We start from the raw sequence: 12,956 nt of genomic DNA, 5'->3' as shown, positions 1-12,956 counted from the left end.
CTGGATTCGTCAGGCCTGGCTTGAAGTATGAATAGTGAACAAACTTGACAAAGCAGCTGGTCTATAGCTGACCCTGGAGTACCAAACACTTCTATTCTGTTCTGCTTGTGTTGTAAGTCCATGATGGGAAGTCAATATTTCTGTGTGGTCCCTCCACTAAGAGAACAGCAGAACTGCCAATACAGCTGCGATAAAATCCATAATGTTCTCAGTAATGTGGAAAAATGAAAAATGTGCACTTTTGAGTTGTTAGTGAATAATAAGAATCATTTGTAAAACACACCCCAAAAAAAAAACATGGACGTGATTTTGCATACTTGCATGTCCATTAACTACAAATTGGTCATACTTAACATTAACCTGGGCCAACGTTGCAAATAATTTTTAGAGCATTTGTGCTGTTGTTTGATAGTTGATAATAAGATAGGAAATGTGGGAAGAAACTGATGACATGCAGCAAAGATCCCGGGACTTGTAGAATACATAGTATGCGTCATAGTCCACTGTGTCATGGGGATGCCCCAACCCTGGCCGTTTTTAAAGCACACTGTCAATTTTTTTTATTGATTTTCTATGTTTCCAACAGACATTATTTTCAATTCATATGAGACTTGTGTATTTCTTAAACTTCTGCCAGAAGTGTTGCGTTCATGTTTGCAGAAAATAAACCTGGAAGACAAACAGCAAGTCAAGGGATCATGTGAATTTGGTTCATTGATCATTGTGAAGGATTACCTCTTTCAAGCAAATTTTGAGTCTCCACAAATTGATTTTCACTCTGGGTGGAAATAATCAGGAACTAGTGGATGTCTGGAAGATAATAAGAAATCAATCTAAAAACATATGATAGGTTTTAGAACATGGCGACCAGCTGTGGCATGAAATACAGTGTTAAATGTGTAGAATAGAAAATACGCAAAACCACCAATCACTGCCACATAGTCCTTTTCTTCTCATCTTCAATTTGGTCTTATCTTTTGTCTCAGATTTTTTTTTTCTTTTTCAGATGCCACATTACCCCAAGACTAAACTCAAGTTAACTGTTTCTACTGAACTGGTTGTGTAGTCTGGCCGTCTTTCTAAGATGTGGTCACAGGCCCAGAGGTCAGGTAGCCCTGGACAGAGTCACTGAGGCACAGCATGGGATGAGTGGTTTAGTGTGAATGTGTGTGTGTGTGTGTGTGTGTGTTGACAGCACATACCCGTCTCTCTACGGCCCGCTGTAACATGTGAGAGACTACTTCTAGGAACTAATAGGAATTACCTCATCAGACGGAGCCACACGGGCGGATGCTTCGGTTTGCACTGGGCCTTTCAGTGACCTGTTTGTTTGTTTTCCAGGACTGCTTGGTCAGCCCGTTCTGTCTGTGTATCGTGTTAGCTCTTGTTGTTTAAGTTCCAAACTTTTTTATCACTTGAAAAAACAATCTTTATCTCAACCCTGTCTCAGCCCTGGCCTCCTCATCGATCCTCTGCCTCTGTGTAAAAAGTATCCCGCTGGCGAGTCTGTGTTTGTCTGTGCAGCAGCGGCCTACATATGAGAAATAGAGTATTTATATATGCACATTAGCTTGCTGTTCAAAGTTATTACTAAAAGGAAAAAAAACAACAAGGAGGCGATTAGGAAGAAAGGTAGCAGAGATGATTTCTCTTCTTTTCAGAGAAAGTGTGTTTGAGTTCACTAGAGAGTTCACTACAGGGCAGAATGAAGGGTCAGAGAAGTTCACTAGCTCATGTGCTTGTGTTGTCACAGCCGTATGGTTTCATCGGAAAAACATTTTTCTATTTCCTTATGCTTTCAGCCAGAGAGAACCGATACACAAGTGCTGTTCTTCTTCCTGCTGTTTTTTTTTTTTTTTAAATTTCAGCTGAAATGATGCTACGGACGTTTATTTATTTTGCCTGGCTTTAAAAGCAGTCAGAAAATGGAACAGGTGTCCCTGAGGCAGCTTCGGACAGTACGCTGTTTATATAACAGTAGAGAATATCTTAATTTTCTCTCTCCAATAACCATTTCTATCTCCTAAATCACAGCTGTGCAGAAAAAAAACAAAAAAAAAACTGAGGCTTTTTTCAATTGATGATCTAATGTTCTCAGCCAGGCGGAGAGATTAGGCGTGTGTGGTAGTAGGATCATGTGAGCGTTGTGTAAAGAAGTGGTTTCGGAGCGGGACGGCGCCCTCCCCCATCCATCTATCCAACCATCCAACCATCCATTGCTCCCTCTCCTTACTCTATGGCTCCATCCCGCTCTCCATCCCCTCCTGCTCGGCCTCCCACCTTCTTGACAGCTGGCTCGCTGAGCTGCAGATACTTACCCAGGGATAAGAGGATTTACTGACACAATTGATCAGACATCAACCTCATTTTGCAAAGAAATTAATGTTTAAAGGGTGGCGGTTCTGTGCGAGTGTGTGCGTGGAAGATGTATGCGTTTTTTTGTGTGTCTGCGCATGTGAGGAGCGTGTCAGACGAGGGTTCGTGGCCAGTGCTAGTGAGCTAGATTGGCAGTGAAGAGATTTCTTAATTACATGTCCACTGTATCTAATGAGCTCCGCGGGCTGTCTGACTGATTACTTTAGGATGCGTTCTGCTCTCTGTCGTTTGGTCATTGTCAGCAACAGACATGCACATGAGAGCATGCAGTCACACTGCACAAACACACACACAAACGCAAAAAAGACATGAGCAGACACATGTGATATAGCTATTAAACAGATCGATGCACACGCTTCTTTGCAGGGTCTAATCTGGTAGATATTAAGGCTTGTGTTGTTGTTCAGGAGTGGATCCGCTGCTCCCACCCCCGTCGCTTATCCCTCGCCACCCACTCCCCCACTGTACACTCCCACTGCCGGTCTGCTCTCCAGAAAGGAGATATTATTAGTTAGTGGGCCATGGGCTTATTGAATTACCACACAGTGGAGTGCTCCATCCAGCCACCAACAAGTAATTAACAGGGAGGGATTTAGAGGGTTTTGTGGTCTGTGATGTTTCTTCGAACCTGTTGATCATCAGATCAGTGTGATGCATTTGTGGCTTTATTTGTGGCTTCGGCTATTCTCTGCCACAAATGTTAGAATAAATGTCCATACAAAAAGATCATCTAATTCAAACAACAGCTGTTCGATGATGATGATGATGATGTGTTCTCAGTGCCTCTGCATGCAGGAAACAAGCTAATCTGAAATATACTGAAGCAGTTTCAGATTTATTTACATCGTTATTTAAAAAACACAGAATCGATTTAAGCTTCATTTAAGCGGCTACAACCATATTATATGATAATCACTTTGAGTTTACACAGCTAGAAATATGAATATTTCATAAAAAGAGTGATATATTCAGTAGGGCTGCAACTACTGATTGTTTTCATATTTCCTTGTCTAATCATTTAATTGCTTAATCCATGAAATGCCAGAATGTTGTGAGAAATGCAACGCAATGACCAAAAGTCCCCAAATATTTAATTTATGAAGAACAGAGAAAAGCAGGAAATCCTGATGTTTGCGAAACTGGAGACAGATTATGGTTTGCAGTTATGCTTAATAAATGACCTAAACAATCAACCAATTATCAAAATAGCTTGCAATTAATTATCTATCAACTGATCAATTTTTTGACCAATGCACTACCCTTGTGTCCTACATGTGGTGTCCTTGTGTGTCATTGTACATACAGTAGTCTGTGGAAGACTACAGATATGATATATTAGGACTGAATAAAAAACTGAATATATCAAATTACAGTCATTATCAACATCTTCCTCAACTGTTTTTACTTATATTGCAAGTTTCAATAAATAACTAATATTAAACTAAGAATAGCCTCCAACAAACCATCAGCCTACAGTTACGTCCAGATGTGCAGAATCTTCAACTTGTTGTATGGTAATCAATCTGGACAGAAATATCAGAAGTGAACCGACACAAGAAAGAAAACATATACTGATATATTTAAAAATATTTTGATACTGTCTATTATGATATGTGTAGACTTTAGGTGTCGTCCATCCTTAGTTCAGACCAAACCTTAATGGTCAGCTGTTTTAACAGCATCGTGTCAGTCACTGGTGGGTCACTTTGTGGGTTTTACTTCCCCTCGGTGCAATCATTTCTGGGAATGATCCGTGTAACTGTGGGCTACAGATAGGAACTCTTTTGAACTTGGGTCAGGAGTTTGGCAATGCGCAACCTTTGATTTGCGACGCCAGCGGTCAAAGGTGCCCTTCACTGCTCTCTGTCTGTTTGTTTGCTCTCAAATAGATGCTTGCCTTGCTGCAGCACTGTATAGGTTCGGCCTGAAACAAAGACAGACAGGAATCACTGAAACAAATCTGGGAGAAATCGAGTTTCATACGATGAGTTTATTAGACTTTCTTTAAGGGAACCTCCTCGGTGCTTGATAATGAACTTTCCTCTGCTGCGAAAGGTGTAATCGGACTGCGCATTCCAGAGGCTTCTTTGTATGGAGATGATTTACATAGAATGGAGATGGAACAGCCGATTGAGGCGGGTCATTCAAGGATAGGCCCCTTTGAGCCGCTCTGGGCCGATTTATGCTTCCTCTGCTGAACATGTTGGCCTCCTTCCACACACACACACACACACACAAACACACACTCTCTTCACAAAGCATGCTTACCTCGCCAGCCATTCCCTTTCAGGCATCCCACCAGCTGACTGTCCATGTGCTGTTGTGCTCCCCTCCGTACCGCAGCCACAAAGATCCTCAGCTCAGGGCAAAATGCAGTAATCTTTGGTTTTGTCTCAAACATGCAGCTTATGTTTTAGTCAACTGTTAAACAGATGTTACAATAACAGACATTTACACTTCATCAAGACCTAATATGTTACAAATGTAACTCTGATTGTTACTAGCAACATGAATTAAATACAGATTTGTAAACTGAGCAGATTCTGGCCTTTGGATTGTCTCTGGATGCATGTGCATTACTGATTGCAAACAGTAATTTTCAGTTCTTGTCAGGGTTTGTTTTTCATGAGTTCCAGTTAATGAGAAAGCGTAAACACACTGCTCTACAAAAGACGTGGAGATACGCACTGGTGTAAGTTAAGTTTTAATGGTCCATATTGGAGATTTGTCTGAGGTCCAAATGTTGCACTGAGTCTTTTTGCTTTTTCAGATCTCTCCATTTCACCACCTTTATCTTGCCATCTTTTAAGTCTGACATTTGGGTAATCAGGGTACGTGTTGGTCTTGATGCCTACGAGAACATGTTGGCAAATTGTTGGCTGGAGCGACGATAGCCCGTTACTATGTCTCCTACTCAGCACTTCTAGAATAGAATAGATCTTTACGAGCCCTGAAGGGAATTTGTCATGCACATAAAGAGAGGGGTCAGTGCACAAAATCAGACACAGTACATGCTGTACAGTGCTCATCCATTACGTAAGCTTGTTGATTAGATTAATCTGCACTCCAAAAAAGTTGGGAATACACTCCCTCCATTGTTGAATTTAAATCCTGGTTGTACATTTTGTTGCAGACTATAGCATAAAGAGTTTAGCGCTTTTAAAGCATTTCACTTGCAGTAAATCTCTTGTATGAAGTCAGCTCAGTGGGAGAGAGGGAGGTCCCAATACATATTTGCCTGCCAGGGATCACTCAGGGCTGGAGAAAGTGGGCGAGTGAAGGGGTGGGGGGTGTGGGGGCGGGGGTGTGGGGGGCTGGTGGAGGCTATAGTCTCAGTGCTAAACAGGAAGTTGCACAACATCTGTTTCTTGGCATACAGAGAGGGAGTGAATGTTTCAGAATGTGTCTTCATGCAAAAAGTGCTACATCCAAGCAGACGATGTGACATTCCTCCCTGTTTCCCAATTCCTTGAAATCTGAAAGCAACTGTCTTGCATTACCCAAAGTTTCCATGTCGTTTTAAGTCAGAGTTCTCGCTCATATCCAGCGAACAAGAGACTAATGCAGACTCTATTTATTTTGGCTGTGGACTGTGAGAGGTTAAGTATCAGAGCAACAATTACCAAACGATTGCAAAGTGTTTATCAAGTAGTTCTGTTTGGCCAACAAACTGAAGTCACTTTAGCAACCTTGACAGGCAATAACAGCCACACTATTTGTGAACATAAGCAATTGTTTTTCAGAAGTAGACACCAAAAAATCTTTGTTTACACAGGAGCTGCTCCTGTGACAGCTACTGCCTGTGGGCGAGTAGTAACTTTGGTTGTTTCCGTTAAATGTATCTCATAATGGGGCATTTCTATCACAGATTAGAAAAATGTAGTGTTCGTCTTTATTTGTGTGTATTCCATTCCAAGCCACAGTTATAAAGTGAATAAAAACAACCACAGTAAAAACCATGTAATGTGTGTGAAATCCAAAATTCAGAGAACTAAACGCAAGCTACAAATGGAGGATCACAAGAGGGCAAAAGGACCACTTTCTCCAATTTTGCACACATCATAGTACATCTATTACACTTGTCAATGGAAAACTACATTCATACTTTGATTTCACAACTGGGAAAACTAGTTTTTCTTGATAATGCTTCAATGCATGACTGCATCACCAAGGGTAATATTTGGAGTCTTAAATAGAGCCTGCCTACAACATATACTGACAGGTGCAATGACACAGATCAGGATACCTTATGTAATGATGACAAATACATAGAGCTGAGCTTGAAAATCAGTGCTTCAAAGGGGATCCTTTGGTTAAAAGATGATTAAATTAAACAAGCTTGTAAGAGAGAGTCTTCAGATGGGTTTTTAAGAAAGATCCCTGGAGTCTTCACAAAGGTCTTTTCCAAAAATTTAGCTGCCATGCAAAGCTGGAGCACCTCTCGGTCAGGTTAAGTCTCAAGAGCAGAAATAGCAATTTGGCTCATGTGAGGTTAAAAGATCTGAAATATAGCTAGAGGCCAGTCAATAAAATGTTGTCTGTTTATTGTCATTTTATCTGCAGCAACTTCAGTTCTTCAGTGTGACAAAACAATGTTACCCTGTTTGGCTGTTAGAGGCAACAGTAAATCTTTGGTATTAATTGTATTGTCAAGGGGCCGATCAATGGCATTATTGTTCACTGGTTAAGATATTTTCATACAATTCACATATTTTACTGTTATATAAAATAATGTTTTGAAATATACAGTATATATTTAAAGGATAGATTCACATTTCTTCAGGTCTGTCTTAAAACAATATAGTCAGGTGCCCATATGACCACTGAAAAAGGTTTTTGAAATAGTTTCTCCTGTTTATTTTGACCATTTGAAGATCCCCTCCAAGTGGGCGTACGATGTAAGTGATGGGGGACAAAGTCATTGACCGTATATAAATATGGACGAATGTCTCCACTTCCTACTGCTGTTCAAAAGTAAAGACAAAATATCTCCTCCCCAGGAGCTGCCATCTTGCTTGTGTGATGTCATTTGGAGCCAGAGTCTATGCAGTAGATTCGGGCCGCCTGACGGAGGTTTGAGAGGGACTGTCACAGCTGTCAATCATGACGTCATACCCTCTTTTTATATCATCAAATAACTAATTAAAAACAACCTTATAAGAAAAATGAGCACTTGAACAAACATCAGTTTCATAAGAACTACCTAAAATGCCAAAAACCATCTTTGGGAAAAAATTATTTGACATGTACTTTGATTTTTTAGTTTGGCTCATGTCCCATTTGCTAACATGGAGGGGGCGGGACTATTAGCTTTTGATAAATATTTGAATATATTTTTGCACTGAAGGAGGCTTGTGGATTTTGTCCCAAATCACTTATATTTAAAGTACATTATGAAGGGATCCTCTAATGGCCAGTGTAATCAGGAAGAATGATCACAGCAAGAAAAGCATGTTATAATGTTCATTTGGAAACCTGAATATTGTTTTAAGACAGACTTGAATAATTTTGAATATGTCCTTTAAGGTCAATCAAAATGATGCGTTAGGTGTCTTGAGCAGATTTTGAAAACAAAAGGAGCCGTGATTCTAGTAATGCAGGGAAAACCTGCAGTAGTCAAGACAGTATTAGCATCTGGCTATCACAGGGTCACTATAAGAAATTTCCAGTGCCTGAAAACAGCAGAATCTGGGCACTTTGTTGAGCTTTGTTAATGGAAAAAAAGTAAAATTATCTTTGCTTGTACCTTTTCAGAAACCAAAACACATGTACCTTTCCTTGCATGTCAGTACATCCGGCTACCACCCACCTTTACACACACACACACACACATACACACACACACACACACTCAGGAATGTGACATTTAACTAAGAACATCGGCATTGGGCCCAGCATCACACTGTGTGTGTGCATGTGCGTGTGTGTGTGTGAGTGTGTGTAAAGGTGGGTGGGGGGATGGTGCACTGACACACAAGCAGAAGCCTCTGCATTTCAGACTAATCCAAATGTTTACGTGCATATGCTGTGTGTATGGTGGTATGTCAACCTTCATCAGTAACATTTTGCTACAAAAAAACCTTGTTTCACTAATTTGCGTGAGTCACTGACGTTAGCCCAAAGAGCTACTGTCTGTACCAGAGCAAGCTGTGACAGCCTGTACAGTACGTATTAATTATGTGTCAGTATGTATATGTCAGTCCTTGCACGCACATATTGTGTGAGTATGTTGGTATTTGTAGCAATTTGCGTGGATGATGAATGAATGTCCTCACAGCTATAGCGCATGCATGAAATTACACACCACGCCCTGTTACCCAGTTGACTGACAGCTTTCCTAACTAGGTCATCTATGTAAATGCCAGCCTGTCAGTTTACATCAATGGATGCAAAGCAAAGTCAGCACCCTCTGACCAAAATCAGGCGGGCTTCACTTCTGTGTAGCCTTATTTACACAACACTGACTGCATAAAGACATACTGCATTGTTGATCAACTATATCAGGGTTTAATCCCTTTATGTGGCACTTTGACAAGGGTATGTGTTATCTGTTTAACCGTAATTTTCCTATACATCATATGTTTAGTTACTTGGATGAATTTGCAATCATTCTTTGCTTACTGCCAGTCAATCCTTTAGTTAAAACTGCAGTTATGTTGTGCAAGATGTATTTTTGCATTGCATTCTTTACTAGACTTTGCCTTGTTTGCATTTCATTTTTTTCATATCATACACTGATTTACCTGTTAATTAGGTAGTATTTGAGGCCAAATAATGATCTTATTTATTTGGATCCTAATGTTCTTTCTCCCTTGCAGTATGTATGTAAATGTGGTTGGACGAAATATTAGAAAAACCTGTTAAAATAATGCAATCCAACACCATCACTGACTCAAAAATTACTTCTTTGACACGGTATCAAAACCCCCCAAAAAATATTAAAAGCAGTGCAAAGATAGGATTTGTTGTACTGGATTGCATGTGATTCTCATTCTTCCTAACACATCACTCCTTCTCCTCCACAGACTCTACAGGGCCTATGAGCACGGCCCACTCCCACCCCCCGCCAATGGGTGGCATGGTGGGCCACCCGTCAGTCATCAGCACATCTAGGCCCTTGCCGTCCCCCATGTCCGCCTTGGGCTCGCCAATGAACGGCCTGGCCTCGCCCTACCCCGTCATCACCTCATCCTTGGGTTCGCCATCTATATCGCTGCCGTCCACGCCCAACATGAACTTTGGACTCAGCAGTCCACAGGTGAGCAAATGTTTGGGGTTTCTGATGGTCATCTACAGACATTGTCTGATTTACAGCTTTTTATTCCTCAGAGGGACTTAAATTTAAAGAAATTTTTTGGCTTAAAGGAAACATAACCTTTCTACTTAAAGTCCCCCTCCGCTCAAAAATGTGTTTTTCTTCTTGTTCCTACAGTTGGATGTTTGAGCTTCACTGTGCAGAATGATGTATGTGCAGAGTTTGACACTCGAAGGCTGTTTTCACATTCATCTGCTGAAGGGGGAAAGTTTGTGCTCACCTTTTCCCAACCTCAGTTTGCTTATGGGAATGATTTGTGACATCACAACTATTTTGCAGCCAATCATGGTCCAGTATTCAACTTACATAAGTGTGATGTCGAAACTTGAAGCATCCAGTGCACATACATGTGAATGGATGGCATCTTGCATCTTCAAAGCAGAGTATTTTTATACTTCTTAAACCATTTCTGGAGTGGGTCTTTAAAATTAACAGAAGTGTTATGATAAATTTATGATGTTTGATGCGTTCCACATTTAATTATTTTAGTAAGATAGTTATAATTGACCCTATTGCTTTTCCCATATTTGTATAGTACCTCCTTAGTAAGTGAAAAAATGTCCTATCCGGAAAGATATTTTCAAACACCAGACAGTGTGATTTGAAACGTGTTTCAAATGATAAAAAACTCAACACTGACCTTTTATTCATCTTCAAACTCTCCTAAACTCTCACCTTCATCAACAGAGACTCATATTTGTTCAGATTACTACCTTGGCGAGGTCCATCTGCGTTAAACTATCTTCTTTGGTCGATCATGTGCCTTTCATTCCTGGAATCTCCGACCGCGGACAGGAGGTTGAAGGTTAGCCGTATCCAATGTGTTTGGCTGGCATACCTTGGCTTTCCTCTCTCTCCCCTACCCTTCTACTGACCTTTAAACTTCTCGCCCTAAAGGTCATCCCTGAGTTCTGTGTTACTCCTATCATGCGAGGGGACTTAAGACACGGTCCAACTATTAGCCCTTTAATGGATTACTGAGAGAAAGGAGAGGGAGAAAACAGCAGCCCCTATTTTCACTCGATTTCTTCTCTTCCTGAATTTTTCTCCTTCCTGTTTTTTCACCACACTCTCTCTTCCCCTGTCATTTCTCCCGTTACGTCTCTTTTTATAGTTCCACAGCGTTGTTCATGATCATAACACAATTCCTTTCTCTGTGAGAGGTTGCATCTTTTTAGATTGCATAAAAATAAACAGTAAGACTCACAAGACTGCCCTTTTTTACTGTAGAGTATAATTGACTACAAGAGAGAGAGCTAATGGAAATGCTTTCTTTAAGTGGTCCATTGAATGAACTGCAAACCCCAGAAGGCTTAGTGCTTTGATGATTGTCCACACATACGGAAACACATGTACACACATTCATGTAGTGCTTCTGAGGCTGGATCGAGGTCAATGCCGCAGGGCACAGCAGACAATGATATACATTGCTTCAATCCCAGTATGGATCTGTGCCTTTAGGGACAGTCGGGTTTAATATGATTCCACGGTGTGACCATCTTTTCACCACTCGCCAACAGCCAACGATTCAATATTGTCCTTGTGCATTTGTTATGTTGATGGTCATGCTTCTATCTCTGTCAAGGGATCACATTCTTCTATAATCCTGTTATTTCAGCCCTTTTATAGGCCTAATTAGTATGTTCTGACTTTATAAATGGCCAGTATATTAACTTATATGATTGAAAAGTTATACTGAAGAATAAAGTATTCTGTAATCAACTGAAAATATGGTCATTTTACTAATGTTTTTACAGACCCTAGGGCTGCAACTAATGATTATTTTCTCAATTAATCTTGATGAATCATTTGGGCCCTAAAATATCAGAGAAAAGTAAAAAATGTCCATCACTATTTTCCAAAGTTGACTTATCCTAATTGCAGATTCTGTCCAACCAACAGTACAAAACTCAAAGATGTGTAGTTTAAAATCATAGAGGACCAAGAAAATGAGCAAATATTACAATTTGATACGGATTTTTTAAAATGATTTTTTTAGTCATTTTTGCTTAAAATGACTTAAATCATGAACTGTTTATCAGAAAATTTGCTGATTAATTTGTTGTCAGTCAACTAATTGAATAATTGACTAATCTTTTCAGGTCTATTTGCTCTATTTCTATCACTGATTGTGCCTTTAAAGCTCCATATTACAGTTTTTATCGATTCCTTAGACACATTTCTTGAAATTAAGCTTCATTTCCCAAAAGTCTAAACACAAATGCATAACTGCACACTCATCTTCACAAACTCTAAACTTCCATGTCAAATCCAAACTCTCCACTCATAACCATGTAGTCTTACATGTAAACCAAAGTTTGCCTACAGACATCACACAAAAGACATCAAATACACACATACACACTACAACACAGCCATTACACACTGGTGAGATCAATTCAAAACACTACCGTAAAAACCTGATACTACAGTGAATCCTGCCACTTCATCCAGAACAACCTCTTTACATGATGAACACAATATAAAGACACAACACATGTATAAAGTTTCAAAATTCCTTAATGTACTGTAGTAAAATAAATTGAAATTGAGTGAAAAAGTAAATGTAAAAATATGCAGATATGCAGCTGATAAAGAATACAGTAAAATAAGTTCCATGTATTTACCAAATTAAACAAATGAGAAAAACAGTTTGTACATTAAGAAATCACATTTATTCTTCCTCAGGACTTTGTGGATCCATTGTTCCAAAACAAGTGAACTGACTCATGGCCCTTTTATCTATCTATCCTGAGGTTCTGATTGGTGTGTGAACAATTTTGGCTCTTAGTGTTTCCACCTGGGGAATTGTATGTTAATTGGGTTCCAGCTGTGATGACTCGAGTTAATGATATTGAATGCCAGTGCTTTCTAAATAAGCACATGAGTGAAAACAGGGGAATAGTGTTTATAGGTCTGGGAAATGGGCCTTGGTAGATGGCGTCATGGTTTGGGATGTTTAGTTAACAGGACCAGTTATAGTGTGTAAGCAATTGAGAAAAACTGTAAGCTCAAAACTACATGGTTGCCCAATGCAAACAAATGAGTTTGGTTAGATTTTCAAAAGGTCATCTCAAACATAAAACATTTTCACTGAACAGTGGAGAAGCAGGTCTGGCCCATTAAAGGCCTGAATAAACCTTATATATATATGACGCAGTATGTTCTTCATACCATGTGTTATATAAAGAATGTATGATGCATCAATAATCCATATTCAGTGCTTGTAGCCTTCTTCTACAGCAGTATGTTATCCATCTGAACC

General features: G+C 39.8%; 1 protein-coding gene across 5 annotated transcripts in view; it reads left to right on the top strand.

The window, feature by feature from the left end:
* rxrgb (retinoid X receptor, gamma b) overlaps positions 1-12,956 on the top strand; it is a 35,151-nt gene that overhangs the window by 14,910 nt on the left and 7,285 nt on the right. For 4 of the 5 annotated variants that reach the window (XM_067597147.1, XM_067597144.1, XM_067597146.1 and 1 more), the window contains exon 2: positions 9,402-9,634. In XM_067597147.1, coding sequence (XP_067453248.1) covers positions 9,402-9,634 — 233 coding nt within the window. Of the gene's footprint in view, positions 1-9,401; positions 9,635-9,869; positions 10,497-12,956 lie in introns of those variants that run through there. The other variant, XM_067597148.1, reaches the window with a different exon arrangement.

The sequence above is a fragment of the Thunnus thynnus genome, chromosome 8 (assembly GCF_963924715.1).
Source record: "Thunnus thynnus chromosome 8, fThuThy2.1, whole genome shotgun sequence".
Classification (NCBI taxonomy): Eukaryota; Metazoa; Chordata; class Actinopteri; order Scombriformes; family Scombridae; genus Thunnus; species Thunnus thynnus.
This window is presented reverse-complemented; position numbering and strand designations above follow the sequence as displayed.